General features: G+C 58.7%; 1 protein-coding gene across 1 annotated transcript in view; it reads left to right on the forward strand.

Moving 5' to 3' along the window:
• Window positions 1–20078, forward strand: part of INPPL1 (inositol polyphosphate phosphatase like 1) — a 73658-nt gene extending 53580 nt beyond the window's left edge. Inside the window, exons 15-28 of the mRNA XM_074954432.1 lie at window positions 828–966; window positions 1160–1259; window positions 1666–1754; window positions 1957–2038; window positions 3125–3214; window positions 5343–5456; window positions 5841–5929; window positions 6342–6429; window positions 10393–10548; window positions 11093–11177; window positions 11667–11816; window positions 12234–12993; window positions 13585–13718; window positions 15441–20078. Coding sequence (XP_074810533.1) covers window positions 828–966; window positions 1160–1259; window positions 1666–1754; window positions 1957–2038; window positions 3125–3214; window positions 5343–5456; window positions 5841–5929; window positions 6342–6429; window positions 10393–10548; window positions 11093–11177; window positions 11667–11816; window positions 12234–12993; window positions 13585–13718; window positions 15441–15534 — 2170 coding nt within the window. The 3' untranslated portion in view covers window positions 15535–20078. The remainder of the gene's footprint in view (window positions 1–827; window positions 967–1159; window positions 1260–1665; window positions 1755–1956; window positions 2039–3124; window positions 3215–5342; window positions 5457–5840; window positions 5930–6341; window positions 6430–10392; window positions 10549–11092; window positions 11178–11666; window positions 11817–12233; window positions 12994–13584; window positions 13719–15440) is intronic.
• Window positions 20079–20713: the final 635 nt, after the last annotated feature.

A 20713-nucleotide genomic window follows, 5' to 3' on the forward strand; every position in this document is an offset into this window, starting at 1 on the left:
ACTTGCACTCCCGGACTCGGTTTGGGGCACACTTGCCACGCACGCATGCGCCAGTTTGAACAGGTTTGTCCTTTCGCACACCCACCCTGGGGCACACTCGCTCACCCTGGCCTTTGCATGCTCCTTCTTGCTTTCTTAGATACAGGTGGGCTCAGCCTTGCACGCTTGCGTACACTCAGACACACTTGCGCTCACTCTGTCCCGGCGTATTTCCATGCACCATCCCACACCCTGCTCCTTGGGGCCGCATCGCCCTGGGCCCGGCGGTCAGCACGCAGCGATTGTCGCTGTTAGCATGCACGCTCCGGTCCCGCTGGATGAACTCTGGAAGCACAGACGTTCCCAGGCTAAGCATCAAGCGCGGCTGGTGGGTCTACCGCCAAATGAGGAAAGCCACCATTTCCTTCCCCCGATCTCTCTGTCAGGCCTGGAGCTCTTAGCCTGGGAAAAGCATTCATTCTCCACACGCCTTCTCTTTGGTAGAAGCCCTGAGAATATTAAACAACCACCCTATCTGTCATCTGTACCATCCCGATGGATCCCAGAGGGTGCTTACACACGTAACTAGCCCCACGCAGCGGGTCAGCGCGTCTGCCTCTGGGGAGGAGCACGGCGGCGGTTGACAGCACTCAAATTAGGGCACCCAAGCAAACCTGCTGGTCTTGCGGGAAGCGCCTGGGGATCTTTAGTAACTCGGAGCAGTCTAGGCCTTGGGTTTCTGTTCCCAAGCCTGTGCCCCCGGAGACTCTGATCCGTGTCCCCTCCCCTGCCCCCCTCTGTGCCGGGCGCGTCTCTCTCGGCCTGCCCACCGCTCCCCTCTCCGGCAGGCGGAACCAGAACTACCTGGACATCCTGCGCTTGCTGTCCCTGGGCGACAAGCAGCTCAGCTCCTTCGACATCTCGCTCCGCTTCACCCATCTCTTCTGGTTCGGGGACCTCAACTACCGCCTGGACATGGACATCCAGGTGAGGGGGGCGCGGGCCCGTGGGGACGGGGGCGTGGGCCGGGCTGGAGAGGGCTGCAGCGTGGGGAGGGCAGCCAAGTGAGAGGTGAGGGACACAGGCCCTTGGGGGGGAAAGGAGGGAGGGCAGGCCTGGGGGGGTGGGGGTGGCCTGTCCTCCCCGCTCTGACCTGCCCGCTTGGTCCTGCCTCCTCCAGGAGATCCTCAACTACATCAACCGCAAGGAGTTCGAGCCGCTGCTCAAGGTGGATCAGCTCAACCTGGAGAAGGAGAAGCACAAGGTCTTCCTGCGATTCGGTGAGGGCGGCTCTGCTGCGGGCGGGGCGGGTGTCTGCTTCCCCCACCGGCTCTGCCCCTTCCCTGCTGGCGTGGGGGGAGCTGTTGGGGGGTCTCCCCTTCTCTGCTGGGGTGTTGCTGGGAGGGGTGTCTCCCCTTCCCTGCTGGGGTGGGGGGAGCTGTGGGAGGGTCTCCCCTTCTCTGCTGGGGTGTTGCTGGGGGGGGGGTGTCTCCCCTTCCCTGCTGGGGTGGGGGAGCTTTGGGGGCTCTCCCCTTCCCTGCTGGGGTGTTGCTGGGGGGTGTCTCCCCTTCAGGGGTCGGCATTGCTGGGCCTGGGGTCCGGGGTGTGGATTGTGGCTGCTGGGGGATGCTGCGGGTGGCCGGGCCCAGGCTGTTTCTCCTCACGCCCTGGGCTGTGTCTCTGCAGGCGAGGAGGAGATCACCTTCCCCCCAACCTACCGCTACGAGCGGGGCTCCCGCGACACCTACGTGTGGCACAAGCAGAAGCCCACCGGGGTAGGTGCTGGGGGTGGGGAAGCGAAGGTATGTGGGGGGGGGCGTTGGGGGGGCTGGGGAGGGTTAGCCAGTTCCCGTGGTTGGCTCTCCGGACCCTGTGGGTCAGTGAGGGGCCAGCGCCAGGGGCCCTGCCAGGCTGATGGGCTGGGGGAGGGTGCTGCCTGGCAATGCCTCACCCCAGCGTCCTGTGCCCCCCGCCCAGGTCCGCACCAACGTCCCCTCCTGGTGTGACCGCATCCTGTGGAAGTCGTACCCCGAGACCCACATCAACTGCAACTCCTACGGTGAGTGGGGGGTGTCAGCGGCACCCGCTGCTGGCTGGGATCACACCTGCTCGCCCACAGGTGGCTGGCCGGGGTGGTCCACCCCCTGGCAGCCGGGGTGGAGCATCTCCCATGGGTGTGCGGAGGAGCCCGTGGCCGGTGCATCTGCACGGAGGTGACCAGGGACCCAGTGCCAGGCGCTCCCCCGGCTGTGCCTGCAGATCTGGCTGTTCCTTGGGGCTAGTCCTGCCCTGGGCCTGGGACACCCTCTCTCTGCTCAGCCCCAGAAACCCCTTCCCCTCACGCCCCCTCGAGCCACACGACACCCCTGGGGGGATGGTGAGTGGGGCAGAGCGACAGCCCAGGCTTCCTGCCAGGGCCCTGCTCGCCCAGACCTCGCGGGCGCTGCCTCCCTCAGTGCAGGGGGGCCAGGCCGTGCGGGGCTGGGGCTCGCCCTGGGGGGCTCGAGAGGAAAGCCCTCACGGGGGCGTGGGGTAGACAGGGTGGGGGTAGACAGTCTCTCCCTGCTAGGTCCCAGGTTCAAATCCAGCCCAAACGGGTCTATTCACGGAGGCCTGCGAGTTGCGAGTCTCCGTCCGGTTCTCAAGGGGGAGGTGGGCTTTGTTCCCAGGACAAGGGTCTCATCACCGTTAGCCGAGCGCACCCCCTCCCTTGTGAGCAGCCTCAGCGGGGGGGCCAAGGGCTGAAGAGGCGGTGGGGAGCCTGGGGTGGGCATGTTGGCAGGGCAGCGAGGGGAACTGGGACGGCAGGTGGGCAGAGAGGACTGGCCCCCTGGGCTATCAGAATTCCCCACTGAATTCTGGCATGAGGGAAACGTAGTTCTCTCCCCAGCGATGTTTCCGAGGTGCCTATGGATGCCCAGCGAAGGCTGGGCAAGGGGGCTCCAGCGGTGTCCAGCTCCTCAGCTGCCCCACCAGTGAGCACTGGGGCACTCCACCCCTGGGTCTGGGGCAGTCCACCCCTAGAGAGGGACATGCCTTCCCCTCGGGCCTGATCAGCTGCCAGTCGGACTCCCTGCCCCTGCTGAGCCCGCTCCCGGCCCCGGGCACGCTGGCGAGCTCACCAGTGGAGCCTGCTTGTTGGTAGGATGCACCGACGACATCACGACCAGCGACCACTCCCCTGTCTTCGGAGCCTTCGAAGTCGGAGTGACATCCCAGTTTGTCTCCAAGAAAGGTACGGGGGGGAAGGTGGGCATGTGCCTGCCCTGCGCTGGGCTGAGTGGCCACCGGCTAGCAATGGCCAAGCCGCTCTCCACCTGCCCCTGGCCCTGACTTGTCACTGAGCCTCCGTGGGGACACGGATGTCGCAGAGTTGTAGCGTTTAAATCCGGAAGGGACTGCTAGAGCATCCGGTGTGACTGCCTGTCTACTGCAGGCCACCGACCTGCACGCTAACCCCGCAGCCGAGAGAGAGAGCGCTCGGGGCCACCTCAGAGCCCTGGCCCACCCCATCCTGTGTCCCGTCTCCAGCCATGACCATCCCTCCTGCCTCAGAGGAAGGAGATAAAAAACCCTCCCAGAACACACTGGGGGAGGGGGAAACCCTGAAGCATGAGCTTTGGGAAGGTAAGCCATAGACCGGAAGCGAGCCCCAGGGCTGCCGAGCCCTGCCCCTGCCCGTCATGCAGTTCCCACTCGCCCATTTGTCCAGCTCGCTCTTAAAACTAGCTCAGTTGTTTGCCCCCACAACTCGTATTGCTGGTTAATTTCCTGCCTGAATTTGTTCACGGCTAGTTTCCGTTTGTTCTTGTGCCAGCACTGTCCTGTAGCTTCCAAAGCTCATCTCCCTCCCTGGTGCTCACCCCCTGGTGTATTCACAGAGCAACCTGATTCCCTCCCCCCTTCTTACTCAACCCCAAGTGCCTGACCGTGAACTCTGGACTACTGAATTTCATCCCCGTTCTGTCCCTCCAGCCTTCAGGGTCATCAGGTCCTCCTGTGTTCCAGTTCGCCTCTGGACTGATGCTGCCTTCTAACTTTGGGTCGTCAGCACATTTCGTTAGCCCGCTCCTGCTTTTTGTGCCCAGGTCATTAAGAAACACAGTGAATGAGATTGGTCCCAAGGCTGATCCTTGGGGAACTCCGCTAGGAACCTCCCTCCTGTCCCACCTTTCAGCACAACCCACTGTCTCCTCCCTTTAGCCAGTTCCTTACCCACCTGATGAGTCTTGCACTGATCCCTAACCACTTCCTAGAGACACCGTGTCTGGCACAATCTACCGTTGGTAAACTCACGTTGCATTATGTCTCCTTTGCCAATTACCTCTCTGAATTTCATTATTCTTTCCTTCACAATTCGTTCTAACGCCTGCTGCGGTCTGACTAACAAGGTCTGTAACTGCCCGGGTCACTTTTTTCCCCTTTCTTACATACAGGGACATTAGCTATTCTCCATTCATACGGCGCTATGCCAAATAGCTAGATGCATTAAAAACCCCTTCTTACCGGCCTAGCAATCTCATGTGCCAGTGCTTTCAGGATCCTGGGATGGAAACGATCTGGTCCCCCCTGCCTGATTCAAGCACATTAAGCTCGTTAAGTTTTTCTTCCACCTCGGCTGTGGTAATTACCATTTCTAGACACTCATTTCCATCAGCCATCCTGCCTTCGTCCACACGCTCTGATCCTCGTTACTGAAAACCGAGGCGAAGTATGGCTGTTATTTTGGGGCCATACCTAGATGATCTTTAATCTCCTTCCCCACCACACTGCATACCTCACCAACCCCAGACGTCACCACCTCAGGATTGCCGGACCCCTGCATGATCCTGTCTCACTGCCCCAGGAGAAGGCAGTGCCACCCTAGGTCCATGCCTCCTGTTAGCCCTGCTCTCCTGTCGTCCCCTCGGCTGTGCCCTGTGTCAGTTCTGGGGCACACTTGGCTCCATCACCCAACCCAGAAGGGAGATGAACTTGCTTGGGGCCCGGCAGACCTGGTAGCTCTCCAGGCTTGATACCAGCTGTGATAAAAACTGAGCTGGGGGTGTCTTCCTTGTCCCTCATATGAACCTGTGGGTCCTGTCTTCTTGGGGCAGCCATAACCCTCTTCACACTCTGGCCTCGTGGCTGGAACACTGGATCAGGACTCAGCAGACCTTGGATTTGTCCCCAGCTCTGCTACTGGCTTGCCAGATGACCTTGGGCAACTCACGTTCCCTCCCCGTGCCTCAGTTTCCCCCTCTGTAAAATGGGAATAATGACCTCTCCCTCCTTTGTACAGCGCTTGGAGATCTAGGGATGAGAGGTGCTAGGTAAGAGCTACCCAGGTGAGGTGTTCTACTATGATTATTCTCTGCTCCCAGGGCTCTCCAAGGCCTCAGACCAGGCCTACATTGAGTTTGAGAACATCGAAGCTATCGTGAAGACGGCCAGCAGGACCAAGTTCTTTATCGAGTTCTACTCCACCTGCCTGGAAGGTGCGTGCCTGACACCCCCTCCCTCCCCCCACTCGCCTGGTTCACACATACCATGTAGCTCACTGGCTAGTGTAGACGGGAGCCTCTCCACCATCTGCTGTGTGTGAGCCCATGGCCCGCCAGCGGCTGCAACCAGCAGAGGTTGTAAAAGCCCTAATTCTCCTTGTGCTAGTGGAGATTCTCCTTTAGCTCAAGCAACAGAGGCCTGCAGAGTGGTGGGGTTGGGGGTGTGTCTGTCCCCACATGGGGTCAATTTAGTCCTAGGACAGTTCCATTCTGGCTAGATGGGGGCAGGGTGAGAGGCGTACCATGGGACTGCTCCACTGTGTCTGAAGGCCAGGGGAGTGTGTGCCTAACCCGAGCCTGCCACTTCCTCTCCCCCAGAGTTCAAGAAGAGCTTCGAGAACGACATGCAGAGCAGTGACAACATCAACTTCCTGAAGGTTCAGTGGTCCTCGAGGCAGCTGCCCACGGTGAGAACTCCTCCCCTCCCCCAGCCAATCACCCTGCCATCCCCTCTGCGCAGAGGAGACACCACCTTGTTATTGGTAGTAACAATCCCATAATCTTTACAAAGCGGGTCAGTATCATTATGGGGAAACTGAGGCACAGAGCAGAGGCGTGACTTGCCCAGGGACACCCAGCAGACCAGTGGCGGGGCCGGGAATAGGACACAACTCTCCCAGGCCAGTGCTCTATGCATTAGAGCACACCGGCTCTCGGTCCGGGTGGGAGAATGCGGGCGGTGGGTTCGATTGGCAGGGGGAGCGGGATCCCTGTATTACTGCACCGTGCTCCGCTGTGCCCTGTAGCTGCCACATGCAGCGTGTTGGCCTCCTTGTGCTGAGTAAATGTCCATTCTCCATGGATTCTCCCTGGCTGCAGCTGAAACCGATTCTATCCGAGATCGAGTATCTCCAGGACCAGCACCTGCTGCTCACAGTCAAGTCCGTCGATGGCTACGAATCCTACGGTAAGGAGCAGGAGGGGGAGTGTGGCCTGGGAGTAACATCGCCCTCCAGTGGCCGAGTCACAGAGTGGCTAAGGGAGGGATCTGCTATAGCGCCTGGCATTCTCCTTTGGCTCAAAGGGAGGAGTCCTGGGTTTTGGTGCTGTAGGCCCAGGGTTCTAGTCCTGGCTGCCCTAGGTGAGGTCTGTTCCCAGCTCTGTCGCCGATTCCTGTGGGCTATAACCTAGAAACATAAAAACGGCTAAACTGGGTCAGGCCAAAGGTGCATCTAGCCCAGTATCCTGTCTTCCGACAATGGCCAGTGCCAGGTGCCCCAGAGGGAATGAACAGAACAGGTAATCATCAAGTGATCCTTTCCCTATCACTCATTGCCAGCTTCTGGCAAACAGAGGCTAGGGACACCATCCCTGCCCATCCTGGCTAATAGCCATTGATTGATCTATCCTCCATGAACTTATCTAGTTCTTTTTTGAACCCTGTTATAGTCTTAGCCTTCACAACATCCTCTGGCAAGGAGTTCCACAGGTTGACTGTGCATTGTGTGAAGAAATACTTCCTTTTGTTTGTTTTAAACGTGTTACTGATTAATTTCATCAGGTGACCCCCTAGTTCGTGTGTTGTGAGGAGTAAATAGCACTTTCTTATTCACTTTCTCCACGCCCGTCATGGTTTTATAGACCTCTATCATATCCCCCCTTTGTCGTCTCTTTTCCAAGCTCAAAAGTCCCAGTTTTATTAATCTCTCTTCCTATGGCAGCCGTTCCATACTCCTCATCATTTGTGTTGTCCTTTTTTGAACCTTTTCCAATTCCAATATATCTTTTTTGAGATGGGGCGACCACATCTGCACCCAGTATTCAAGGTGTGGGCGTACCATGGATTTATAGAGAGGCAACATGATATTTTCTGTCTTATTATCGATCCCTTTCTTAATGATTCCCAGCATTCTGTTTGCTTTTTTGACTGTCGCTGCACATTGAGTGGATGTTTGCAGAGAACTCTCCACAATGACTCCAAGGTCTCTTTCTTGAGTGGTAACAGCTAATTTAGACCCCATCATTATGTATGTATAGTTGGGATTGTGTTTTCCAATGTGCATTACTTTGCATTTGTCAACATGGAATTTCATCTGCCATTTTGTTGCCCAGTCACCCAGTTTTGTGAGATCCTTTTGTAGCTCTTCTCAATCTGCCTGGGACTTAACTATCTTGAGTAGTTTTGTATCTGCAAATTTTGCCACCTCACTGCTTACCCCTTTTCCAGATCATTTATGAATATGTTGAAAGGACTGGTCCCAGTGCAGACTCCTGGGGGACCCCGCTATTTACCTCTCTCTCTTCTGAAAACTGACCATTTATTCCTACCCTTTGTTTCTGTCTTTTAACCAGTTACTGATCCATGAGAGGACCTTCCCTCTTATCCCGTGACTCCCTACTTTGCTTAAGACCCTTTCCTGAAGAACCTTGTCAAAGGCTTTCTGAAAGTCCAAGTACACGGTATCCTCTGGATCACCCTTGTCCCCATGTTTGTTGACCCCCTCAAAGAATTCTAGTAGATTAGTGAGGCATGATTTCCCTTTACAAAAGCCATATTGACTCTTCCCCAGCAAATCATGTTCATCTACATATCTGATCATTCTGTTCTTTACTATAATTTTAACCAGTTTGCTTGGTACTGAAGTTAGACTTACCAGCCAGGGTCACCTCTGGAGGCTTTTTGAAAAATCGGCGTCACATTAGCTAATGTAATAGGAAGTCAGCTTGAGACATGAGCCCTTGTACCAGAGGCCTGGTATGAGGCAGGCCCTGCTCACAGAATCTGGCAAGAGCAGGGCTGGTGGGGGAGTGGCGCTATGTGGGAAAGAAAACATGTATTGAAAACATGTGTGTATTATTGCCACTCCCCCACCAACATGACCTACTCTGTCATTTCGATATCTTTTGTACCCTGGTATCGCCGTGTCCCATTGCTTATCCTCATTCCACCAAGTTTCTGTGATGCCTGTTACATCAAAATTGGAATGGGAAAAGGTTCAGAAAAGGGCAGTAAAAATGCTGAGGACTATGGAACGGCTTCCGTATGAGGAGAGATTAATAAGACTAGGACTTTTCAGCTTGGAAAAGAGACGGCTAAGGGGGGATATGATTGAGGTCTATAAAGTCATGACTGGTGCAGAGAAAGTAGATAAGGAAGTGTTGTTTACTACTTCTCATAACACAAGAACCAGGGGTCACCAAATGAAATTAATAGGCAGCAGGTTTAAAACAAACAAAAGGAAGTATTTCTTTACACAATGCACAGGCAACCTGTGGAACTCCTTGCCAGAGGATGTTGTGAAGGCCAACACCCTAAGAGGGTCCATAACAGACCTTGGTCTGATCCAGTAGGGCCATTCTTATGTTCTTATCCACATCCTCATTTAATGCCACCCACTCGAATTCACCCATCTTAGTACTGAGACTTCTTGCATTTGTAGACAAGCTCTTACAACATTTCTCAATGTTTAGCTCTCTGCCTTCATGTGATGTAACTGAATGGGACTCTTTTTTGTTTGATTGTTTCTCTTCAGTTCCTACCTGTACTTTATCAACTTCAATCCTCTCCTCTTTATGAGGATAGAGAAAATCCCCGCTAACAGATCCTCCCCTAAGGGATGTCTCTGTCCTGAACCATGTGCTCAGCACCTGTAATGGTCTTGACAGAACAAGGAGCAATGGTCTCAAGTTGCAGTGGGGGAGGTTTAGGTTGGATGTTAGGAAACACTATTTCACTAGGAGGGTGATGAAGCCCTGGAATGCGTTACCTAGGGAGGTGGTAGAATCTCCTTCCTTAGAGGTTTTTAAGGACAGGCTTGACAAAGCCCTGTCTGGGATGATTTAGTTGGGGATTGGTCCTGCTTTGAGCAGGGGGTTGGACTAGATGACCTCCTGAGGTCCCTTCCAACCCTGATATTCTATGATTTTGTGATTCACCTGTTGGCTTTCCCTCGGCACTTAGCTTAAAAACTCCTCTACAACCTTTTCAAGTTTACACACCCAGCAATCTAGTTCCATTTTGTGCAGCCTGTCCTTTCTGTGAAAGCTCCTCCTTTCCCAAAAGGCTCCACCAGTTCCTAATAAACCTAAAACCCTCCTCCCTACGCCCGCGTCTTTCAGAATGAAGTCTAAAATGGCTTCCCCCCTGGTTACTTCCTCCTCTTTCTGAAATGAGTCATCCCCACTACAGTCCGAGAACTTGCTGAAAGGTTTGCGTGTTGCCTTTTCCATCAGATGTCTGCATAGTTAAAGTCCCCCCCTTGTTACCAGGGCTTGCGTTCTGGATAGCTCTGTTATTTGTGGTAGAAACACCTCCTCCTTTGGTGGTCTGCCATGATGTCACCCTATTCCCCTTCCCTCCTTTTATTTTTACCCAGAGACTCTCTGGTCTGTCTCCCACCTCCTTCTGGGCCTCAGAACAAGTGTAGATATTCTTGGTATATAATGCAACACCTCCTGTCTCTGCCCCTCTCCTCACTGTGGCATCTGAGCCCCCCTCCCCATGGAGCCTCACACGGCCCCTTGGCAGTAGGGAAACATCATGTTCCTTTCCCAGGTGGAAGCTGAGCTATTAAGTGACTTGCCCAGGGTCAGCCAGGGAGTGTGTTCCAGAGCTAGGAATTGAACCCAGGTCTCTAGCATCCCATTCCAGGCTCAACCCACCTCCCTCTCGCTCCAGGGGCTCGGCTCCTGAGTGCAATCGTGGAGCTGCTCTCGCGTGAGGGAGTCCCACCCCTGTCTCTGATCCGTGGTGCTGTCTCTGCAGCGTCTTCTCTCTCGCCCCCCCACTCTCCTTTGGGGTCACATTGCTGGGGATGGAGGGGAGGGCAGGGCAGTGCCATGGGCACCTCTCTCCCCCACCCTGTTGACCTTGACTGGTGCCTGCCTTCTGGCTGTCCCGCCGATGCCTCTTCTCCTGCCCGTCCTCCAGGCGAGTGCGTGATCGCCCTGAAGTCCATGATCGGCAGCACTGCCCAGCAGTTCCTCACCTACCTGTCCCACCGCGGGGAGGAGACGGGCAACATCCGGGGCTCCATGAAGGTCCGGGTCCCGGCCGAGCGGATGGGCACCCGGGAGAGGCTCTACGGTGAGTGGGGGGGGCCTTTCCGCCTTTCAGGGGCTGCCTGCCAGGCACCCAGGGGTTACACCCTGTGGGAACGCGGCCCGACTGCCGCAGCTGATTACATGGTCCGATGGAGCCATTAGCCAGCAGGCAGGGAGGGGATTTGCCTAGAAGAAGCTGGGATGTTGTTCTCCAATTAAGCAGAGACGCAGGCCGGAGCTGGGCTGCTGCTATTGCATGGCTCAGGGTTTGAAGCCAGGCCAGGCCAGCAGCCGGGGGAAAGGTGGTGCCATCTAGTGAGTGGCTGGGGGTGGCTCCATCTCTCCACCGCTGGGGGTGCCCGAGAGACAAGGGCTCTGGGGGCTGAGTTTCCCACCCAGCCCCAGAGCTGGGGAGCCAGCGAGATGGTGCCAGGTGGGTAGAAGGAGCCCTCCAAGGGGCGGGGGCGGGATCCTCGTGGCCTGGGACTGCATCGAGCCAGCCAGGGAGCAGCCCTGGGCGAGGCGCTGAGTGAGCTAAGCCGGTGGGGTGCTTGGCCGCTGAGCGGGTGCGTGTCTCCCGCCCGCAGAGTGGATCAGCATCGACAAGGACGAAACCGGAGCTGCCAAGGGGAAGCTGCCGCCGGTCTCCCGGGCCAGCCAGGAGCACGCCAAGTAAGGATGGGCTGGGGGCGGACACGCTGTGGCAATGACGCTCTGGGAAGAAGCAGGGCCCGGGGGGGAAGGCAGGGGGGAGGGATGCCCCGGGGGCGTGTCTGTCCGGTCAGCCCTGTCACTCATGGGGATGGTCAGTGACCCTCTGCACTGGCCTGGTCTCTCCCTGGCAGGAGGATCCTGGCCTGGCGTCAGGGGAGATCAGCGAGCAATGCAGGGTCCACCCTGCCGGGGTGGCGGGTGGCTTTTGGGACAGGGCCCTGGCTGAAGAAGCTTCCCAGGAGCAGACAGGGTTGTCAGGGGCTGGAAGGTTTGGGGAGAAGGGGCATCGGGAATGACACAGGCGCTTCGGCCTCGCTTTCCTGGTGTCCCCGGGAGGGGGAGAGGGGGATGATCGTGGGAGCCCTGCGGAGAACCGGTGAGCTTCCAGCTGGGAGGGTATGGACGGGCCCTGCCTCCATCGGCAAATAGTCTCTCCCTCTCTGCTAGATCCGCTGGACGGAAGCCCCTGCCGGGGGAGACGGCAGCCTGCCCCCTCGGGAAGCTGTTAGACGAGCCGGAGAAACCCAGCGCCCTGACTGCCGGCCGCCTGCCAGCCCCACTCCGCGGCACCTCCAGGGAGGAGACCTCTCAGGCCAGGTCAGTGAGGGGCAAGCTGGGCCCCCAGCCCCCTTGGTACCACCGTGAGCTAGCTAGAACAACGGAGCCTCTCACCGGAGAGCTGGCAGGACGTTCCCCCTAGGGAGAACGGCCGGGGACCCCCAGTGTTGGGGGCCTACGTGCCTTGGTGGTGACGTCTCAAGCGGCTGCCGGGGACCTTCCCGTTGGGGAGAGATGCCTGGGGTAGAGGAGTCCTCCAGAGCCAGGGGTACAGCTGAGAGGGGCCCTGAGCACTGTACGTGCCCCATAGCGAGAGACAGTCCCTGCCCCAAAGAGCCTGCGGTCTGTATAGACAAGGCAGACGATCCCCTGCAATGCCCGCCCGCAGGCCAGCCTCTCCTCCTCCCTGCCCCTTGGCGTGTGCCCCCGGGTGACCGACCCATTCTGTGCCCTCAGGTCCAAGCAGGACTCGGCCTCGGAGCCCGAGGGCGGCCCCATGAAGAACAGCTTCAATAACCCGGCCTACTACGTGCTAGAGGGGGTCCCGCACCAGCTGCTGGCCGCGGAACCCCCCACTGCCTCCAAGGGGCCGGCCCCCAAGAACAAAGTGCAGATCACGGTGCCCGTGCAGCCGGAGTGGCGCCGACAGCCGCTCCCGGGCCGGGGCGAGGAGAGCTCCTCGGACGAGGACACGGGCACCCTCAACCTGCCACCCCCCGACTTCCCGCCTCCGCCGCTGCCCAAGGCCGTGGAGTTCGAGGTGGCCGAAAACCCTCTCTACGCCAGCGCCAAGGACCTGGGTGGGGCAGCTGGCCGGGAGGAGCCCAGCACCGCCAAGCCATGGGCTGCTGTGGCCTTCAGCGATCCCTTGGAGTCCAAGCTGGCCCCACCCAAGCTACACCCCAGGCCTCCCCCCTCCCCTGGACCTGGCTTCCTGATGGAGCCCCCCAATGCCCCCCAGGCCCAGGGGGGCCTCCTGGACGATCGCTCCTGCTCGGTGCTGCAGATGGCCAAGACCCTGAGTGAGGTGGATTATCCGGGCAGCAAAGGGGGCAGCGGCCTGGGGCGGGAGCAGCAGGGCCGGCCGGCCCCACATCTGCTCAGCAAAGGGCGGCTGGACCTGCCCCCCAGGTGCATGCACCCCGACTACAGCCGGCCTATCACCTTCCCACCCCGTTCCATCAGGGAGAGCATCGAGGAAGACCTGGCTGAAGAGGTACCTGCAGGAGCTTGTCAGAGGCCCTATGAGATCAGGGGTCCCAGCGCCCTCCCTCTGGGGTCCCTCAGCAATGTCCCTCTGCCCCGTGCACACGGGGGCAGGCTCAGCCAAGCCGTTCTGGCTAAGAGGCCCCAGGTTGAAATGGCTGAAGGCTGAGGGTTCTCAGCCGCCCTGGAATCGATGTCCCCTGCCCCCGGCAGAGCCCCAGCCTCCTACCTGGTCCTGCCACCTGGAGTCAGGGGAATGGAGTTCTCCTCCCAGCTCTGCCACTGACTCACTGTACGGCCATGGGCAGCTTACTGGCCTGCTCTGTGCCTCAGTTTTCCCATCTGGACAATGGGCCTGCAGATACTGCCCAACCCCCCAGGGGCATGAATTCATCAGTCCAAAGTGACTGGGGTCCTAAGATGGGAGATGCTGGAGCCAGGCCCTGGGTTAGTCGGATTTCCCCATGCATGGAGCAGGCACCAAAGCTGTTGCACGAGCCCCCTTGCTCGGCGTGTGCATGCAGGAGGGTCCCGGGGAGGGGCATGGAGGCAGCTGGAGCCCCGGGGTGCCTGATGTACTGTGCCAATCTGCTCTGCGCAGGCGCTGGGCCAGGGAGGGAGGAGCAGCTCCAGCCTGAGCGAGTGCAGCGTGGGCGAATGGCTCCTGGCCCTCGGGCTGGAGAGGTACGAGGAGGGGCTGATCCACAATGGCTGGGACGACCTGGAGTTCCTCAGGTGAGGGGACCTGGCCGGATCAGGCTCCAGCGCGCGTGACCACCCTGCTCAGGGGGGCGCTGGCTTGGCAGGAGCGGGGAGCTCGGGCTGGGGGCAGGGGCATGAATCCAACGGGGCCTAGAGAGGCTGGCGAGATGGGTCCATCCTAGGAGATGGGGATGGAGATAGCTGGGGCCCTACCAAACTCAGGGTCCATGTTGGTTAATTTCACAGCCAGAGGGTTTTAAAAAGTCAAATTTCACGTTTTCAGAGGTTTTCATCTGAAATTTCAGGGTGTTGTAACTGTGGGAGTCCTGACCCAAAAGGAGGTCGTGGGTTGGGGGTCACAAAGCTGTTGTAGGGGGGTCACGGGATTGCCCTCTCATTCTGCGCAGCCCCAGAGTTTCCTGCAGCTGGGGGAGGTACCCGGAGGTTGGTCTGATCTCCCACCGAGAGCGGCCATGTCCCGGCCCGGGACTAGCAGCTGGAGCCCAGTTCACGGGAAGCCCTGCCCCTCTCCCTCTCCTCCAATAGCTCGATTTTATGGGGGAGATCTGATTTCGCGGTCCGTGACGTTTTTTACATGGCTGTGAATTTGGTTGGGCCCTCAAGATAATCCGTGGGAGCGGGGAATTTAAGGAGCAGGAAGGGGCAAGACACCGAGGTGGGGAGCCATCGGCGTCTGTGATGGGACAGCCAGCGGTGACCCGGGTGCTGCCTCGCTGATGAGATCGCCCCGTCCTGCCACGGAGAGCGACGCCAGTGCTTAGGGGTGGGGGGGATTGAACAAGCTACCTCTGCCCGGTTGGTGGGGGCAGAGGCAGTAAGGAGCAGTGTGATGAATGGGGAGAGGAGCGGGGCGGGGTGGGGAGCATACAAGGAGGAGAACGGATGAGCAGAGATGTCTCCCGGTTGCCCAGGATCTTAGCAAATGCCAGCTGCTGGGGGCCCGGCCCGTTCCACGGACGTGGCATGCCAACATCCTTTCCGAGGCCAGCACAGTGTCCTGGTTCTCCGGGGCCCTCGCTCTCCATCCCAGCATGCTGGCGGGTTGGGGAGCACGGGGTGGAAGTTGGGCCTTTGTGCCGCTAGGGGGCGCCACTGCCCTGGAGAACCAGGGCCCTTCTCCCAGAGCGGGATCAGCTGAGAGGGGCACTAGTCTGTATGGCCCGCGACAGGGGCTCTGTCCTCTCCGAGCAGGCGTGTAGCGCAAGGCGCCTCTTGTCCAGACACCCGGTTACCTGCCACGTGGCACAGGGTGGGTGCATGGCTCCGGCCGCCTGACGCCCGCTCCTGGGCTGCCGTATTGGGGTAACGGTGCCACCTCTGCCCACGGCGCAGGTCTCTGCAGGGAAGGGCCCCGGGTAGGCGCCGCCAGCCTTCCTGGCAGGGAAGCGTCACTGGTCCCAGGCAGGGGTCCCTGTTGGCAAACACTGCTTCCTCCGGGCACCTGAGAAGCATGTGCCGAGGCGGATCTCACCCATGCCTGAGTCTCCTTGGTGACATGAGAAGTCAGAGAAGTGTTTCCTCGTGGTTAGAGCTGGACGCCTGGGTTCTATTTGGGGCTCTGCCACTGACTCGTGTGGGTAAATAATATCCCCTGCCTGTGGCTGGGGGCAGGGGGGTGCTGCGAGGGTTAACTGGTGTCTGTGCTTCTCCAGAGGGGGGCTATTTCGTCACCTGCTCTCCAGGGACGCAGGGTGGGGGCTGGCTGCTGAGCTCCTGTCCTCTCCCCCCTTCCAGTGACATCACGGACGAGGACCTGGAGGAGGCCGGGGTGCTGGATCCCAACCACAAGCGCCTCCTGCTGGAGAACCTGCAGAAGCTCAGGAAGTAGCGGGAATCTGCGCCTCCCACACCGCCGTGCCCTGGGCGTGCCGCTCTGCACTGACTCCTGTTCACGTCCCCCGGCCCACTCCTGCCTCCTCCCACGTAGGATCTCGGGGGCTTTCACTATGCCTGCGCCCCCCTTCCCCCTGGCGGGGAGGGAGGGGACTCGAGGCAGCCACGGGCTGCATCCCCATGGGGGGCCGGGGCAGCGCTCCAGCCTCCCTCCCGCAGCAGCTCCGGGGAACACTGGCTTGATGCTGCGTCTGCAGGGGGGGCACCCCAGAGATGGGGCTGTGGACATGGAGTGCGGAGGAGCTGCCTCACGGCGACACAGATCCTACCTGTCCTCACCTCCCATGGCTTCCTGGAGGAAGCGGGACTGAGCCAACCCAGAGCAAGGGGGCGATGGGTGGGAGGAAGGCGGGGGCCATCCCATAGCTGGGGGATGGAAGTGGGCTAGGCCTCACGGCAGAAGCCCTGGGAGCAGGGCGCTCTGCTGCCTAAGTTATTGCGTATTTATTGAACTAAGGGAAGAAGGTTTGTCTTGTTTCATTGCCAGGCAGCCTGGGCTTGCTCTGGTTTATGCCTCTCCTCCTCCTTTGCACCGACGTTCCCCTTCAGCCGAGCCAGGCCCTTTCCTGCACCCCTGCATCCCACGGTGGGGGCAATGCAGGGGGCAACGCCGGGCAGGGCCTCTCCCCCTTCCCCGGGCACAGGTGCCGCTGGGTTACAGCGCTCAGGTCACCAGGGAGCGGAGACGAGCAACCAGGCTGAGCAAGGGGCTGGAGCGATCTACTAGCGGGGTAGAGGGTGCGAGCCTGCAACCGCCCGGAGGGTGGGGAATTGGTGATGGGTGCTGACTAGGGTCGGTGGCTGGAATTAACCTGGGAAGCCAAGGAGGAATTCCCTGCCCGTGTGCTGGATCTAGATGTTGCTTCTTTCCCCATTGGGCTCCTGATAAAACAGCCACCCCACCCCCCCCTTCCTGGGTGGCCGGGGAGGGCTGTCTGCGTCTGGAACGGTCTCTCCACCAAGTGCCTCTGCCCCAGCGAAGAATTGGAGTGAGAGGGGTCCCTAGGGTCAGCTGGGGAGTAAAGACCATCTCAGCCCTTCTCATTGACTGTGGGAGCCCATGGTGGGGGCAGTGGTCCCTCCACTGAGTCCTCTGTCCTCCTCTGGGCCCCATTACCTCATCTCCTCTCCGGCTGTGAGGTAGTTGCCTTTAGCATCCCGCTAAAGCACGCCCAGGGTAGACAGGGCCCACGGGCCGTGCCCAGGGTCACAGGGGAAGTCTGGCGGAGCAGGAATTGAACCCAGGTCGCCCCCAGCCCAGCCTAGTGCGCCACCCGCTGGCCAATCTTCCCTGGCATCCTTCCTGCCAGCTCAGCCCTGCCCAGCAGACGTCCAGCCAGGCTCCATGCACTGCCTTATCTTCTAGCTGCTCCTCCCTGGGCATGGGGACCCAAGGATCCTGCCTTCATCTGTGCCCGCTGGTCATGAGAGCAGGGGGCAGTGTTTGTACCCGGCGCCTTATTCCCCGCTCAGGTCGGAGATGTCTAGGGGGGCAGGGCCTTAGCGCTGCAGTGAGCTAGGGGTTCTTTCCCAGGGAAGCATGGGAGAACCTGCCTGTCCTTTCTGGGCCCACAGGGGGAACTGTCGGAGGACTGCCCGCTCTGGAGGGTGGCACGCGCCTGTGTCCACCCTACGGAGGGGTCAGCTGAGTCGCGCTGGAGCTTGTAGCCCTGGCGGGCCAGCCCATGTGCCAGCCAAGGGGCTTGGTGTGGGGGTGGGACTCAAGCGAGGGGCAGCACCGGAGTTACAACGGGAGGTCCCTCTGCAGCGAAGACAAGCCCCGAGTTCGCGTTCTCGCTGCATGCCTGCACCGCGTTCGTGGTGGGACATGGGGGCAGAGGGCTACAGCCTTGCCCCACGTGCTGCTGTCTGCAGAGCAAGTCCTTCCACTGCCCTCGAGTCTTTACCCACCAGTCTGAGCTGCTAGCAGAGAGCAGGAGAAAGCGGCAGCTGAGACTGGCTACACCAGAGTTGCACCCGTTTAACTGAAAGTGTGATTTCAAACCGGTTTAGTTGAACCAGAGCGAAACCCAGTGTCCGCGCCCTTAATCCAAATTAAACTTTGTTTATATCCATGTAGGTTAGCTTTGACTCCTTCCTGAATTAAGCGAAATGAATAGAAGCGGGGCTGCCATCGGCTTAAGAGCACACGCACTGGGTTTTGCTCCAGTTTAATGGAATTGGTTTGAAATCACAACCTGGGTGCAGCGCTGGCCCGTGTCTGCAGCGTCCTCGCCTGCTGCTGAGCGAATCCAAAGCGAGTCAGTGACCCCAGCCGCCTCCCTTCAAGCCAGGCAGGACCAAAGTTCTAACGCCAGGGACTGGGGCTCCGGACACCTGGGTTCTTTTCCCCCTTCAGAGGCCAAGGTGCCCAAGGCCCTATCCGGCAGCTCCTCTGTGGGCTAGGGGGAGAGGGAAACTGAGGCTATTTCACGAATGCCTCGAGATTGTAACTGCAAAGGACGCCGTAGCTCTTCCGGTACCATAAGCGGCTCCTTTGCCAAACCCAGCTCTGCCAGTTTTCTTCGGGGGAGTGGAGCTCCGGCACCCGGCCAGCGCCAGAGCGTTTATAGGCCCCCGTTAACCAGAGAGCCAGGGTGGGTCTTTCCATTGCCATGGGTAGAAATTGTTCCCTGGTTAGCTTAGCTCACCCCCACCACCGCCCACACAGGCTGCTCGGGCGTAACCACATTTCTCAGCAGCCTCCTCCCAGCTATGCTTCGCCTGCTGCTTTATAACTAACCTGGGCTCTTGGGCTGCCCCTTGTGGCCATGAAGAGGGTGGTCTGCAAGGCCCTGGGGTGGATGGAGATGGGGCAGACCCTACCCTGATCCCTTTGCTACCGAGGACCCAAAGAGGAGCATCGTTCTCCCCTCCTTCCCCAGCCACTGGAGCCCGCCGCACAGCCGGGCACGTCAGCCTGGTTGCTGGACACGCAGCGCATCAGCGGCTGCTTGGCTAACTTGTTCCAAGCAGGAATGCAGTCAGTGGGGCACTCGCCCCTGCTCTTTGTCAGGCCTGGGCGACTCTATTGACCCCCCAGCGTGGGCCACGTGAGGTGAGAACCCATGCCCCTCCAGCCCCACCCTCGCTCACTGGAACTAACCCCGTCTCCGTTAGCTCGTAGCAATGGCAGGCTGCTAATCTCAGGACCAGCCACCCAGCGGGGACCCAAAGGCATTGAGCAAGCGTGTGACATTAACACCTGTCTCCTCTAACCCCCCTGGAGCCAGCTGCTCATGGGATCGATCCCACAGTCTAAGGCCCACTGCCCAGGGGTGGCGCAGGGGACCGATACAAACCCCCCCTCTTTGTGGCGAGTTTGAATCCCGCTGAGGCAGCAGTGGCAGCCAGGAGCTGTTGCTAGATGAGGTTAAGCCGTGGCCTCCCTCCTTGACTTTCTCTAGGCCCCTTTCCCTGTTAGCCATCAGGAATATTCCAGGGGATGTGCTAAGTGGAACAGGAAGAGATCAAGCCTCAAGGATGGGCGAAAGGCCAGAGCACGTCCAGGGCTAGTGTGACTGGGTTCACAGTTCAGTTTTAAGCACAGTTCTCATTTAAAGACACCAGCTGCCAAGGGGAGCAGCCCTGGCTGTGCCAGCCCCTTAGGCTGGTGCTGAGGGCAGGTCCCTGCTCACCGATTTCCCTTTCCGACCAAAGGGATCGTCACTGTGATTTGGTCCAGTGTAGACCCCCCTTTCGGTGTCAGTGAAACATGGCTTGCTTCTGTCCCTGTGTTAGCACATCTGTCTCTGGGCTAGGATGGACTGGAACCTTGTTCGGAGGCTGTTCTGAGTGACTGGTTTGTGGACATGGGGCTAGGAGTCGGGAGCCCTGGTGTCTGTTCCCAGCTCTGATGCTGACTTGCTTCCTCGGCGCTTTGGCTCACTCATTTCACTGCTTTGTGCCTCAGTTTCCCCATCTGTAAAATGGAGGCAGTGATGCTCATCCGCTTTTCCGGAGCCGTACACAGGCGAGCACGCATGCCCCAGGAGACTGGGCAGCGTATCCAACCCTTGGAGGACTCTGCTAGATCACTGGGGCCTTTGCCCATCCCAAGGAGAATCTCCGCTGCTGATGAAGTGGCTCTCACACAGAAATGAAGGACGTGTTTGGTTTCCAGTGCGGTTTAGCTATCAGGTGCGGGGAGGAGCCGGTGCCCGCGTGGCCTGGCACGCTCTCTGCACCCCACCTTGTCTCTTTGTTAGTTTGCGAGGCATTTGGTGTGACTTTAATCCTACTAAACTACCGTCGTGTTGTGTTTTTTGTTGTGGTTGAAATCACGAGCTTTTTTTTTTTTTTAAATGTTTAATTTAATTGTTATTGAAACTCTCTTCTCATGCTTAGTATTATTTCTCGGGGGAGGCGGGAGACGAGAATTTTACATGTTAGGATCGGAAGACTTTGCGAGATGTTCACTTTTTATGTCCAGGAGCCTCACGTTCTGAAGCAATAAAAGGGCTTGTTTGCTTAGAAACAGCTACCTGCGTTTTCTCCCTCCCTCAGTCTCAGGCTGGGTCTCTGCTGAGGTGGGAGACCCATGTCAGACCCACCCAGCTGCAGCAGAAGTCACGCTGGTGAGTCAGTAGGTGGCGCTCTTCCCTTTGACGCTGTACTGACCCAATTCCCTTCCGTGGCGCTGTGTAGGAGGGGAGTGCCAGCATGTAGGTGGTGGGCAAAACCAAAGGCCTCACTACTTCTGCTCTTTAAAACTCCCACAACACGATAGTTCTCACGTCCTGCTCAAATTCCATCTTGGTAACATCGATCCCGCCTCCCTTAGCTCCCCCTGCAGCCTCAAGCAGATACCCTATTCGCCTTCGTTTCCTGCCCTAAACCGGCAAGCCATGTTGCTGGGCGCTGTTAAACAGCTGCCGTGTTCCGCCCCAGAGACAGCTGCATTGCAGTTTGGGATCTATCAGTGCCAAGGTAGTGACTCGGCAAGTTGGCTTTTTATAAGCCCAGTTTTGAACCCTGCCCTCTCTAACTTCCTCAAAAGGAGATGTTAACACCTGCTGCGACTACGTCCACCAGCTGGTCAGGGAATAGGGGGCGTTGGGTCAGGTTGGGCTTGGAGCTTTTAATGCCCCGTCTCCTGGGATCCAGGGATGCTC

This window comes from Natator depressus, chromosome 1, assembly GCF_965152275.1.
Source record: "Natator depressus isolate rNatDep1 chromosome 1, rNatDep2.hap1, whole genome shotgun sequence".
NCBI lineage: Eukaryota > Metazoa > Chordata > Testudines > Cheloniidae > Natator > Natator depressus.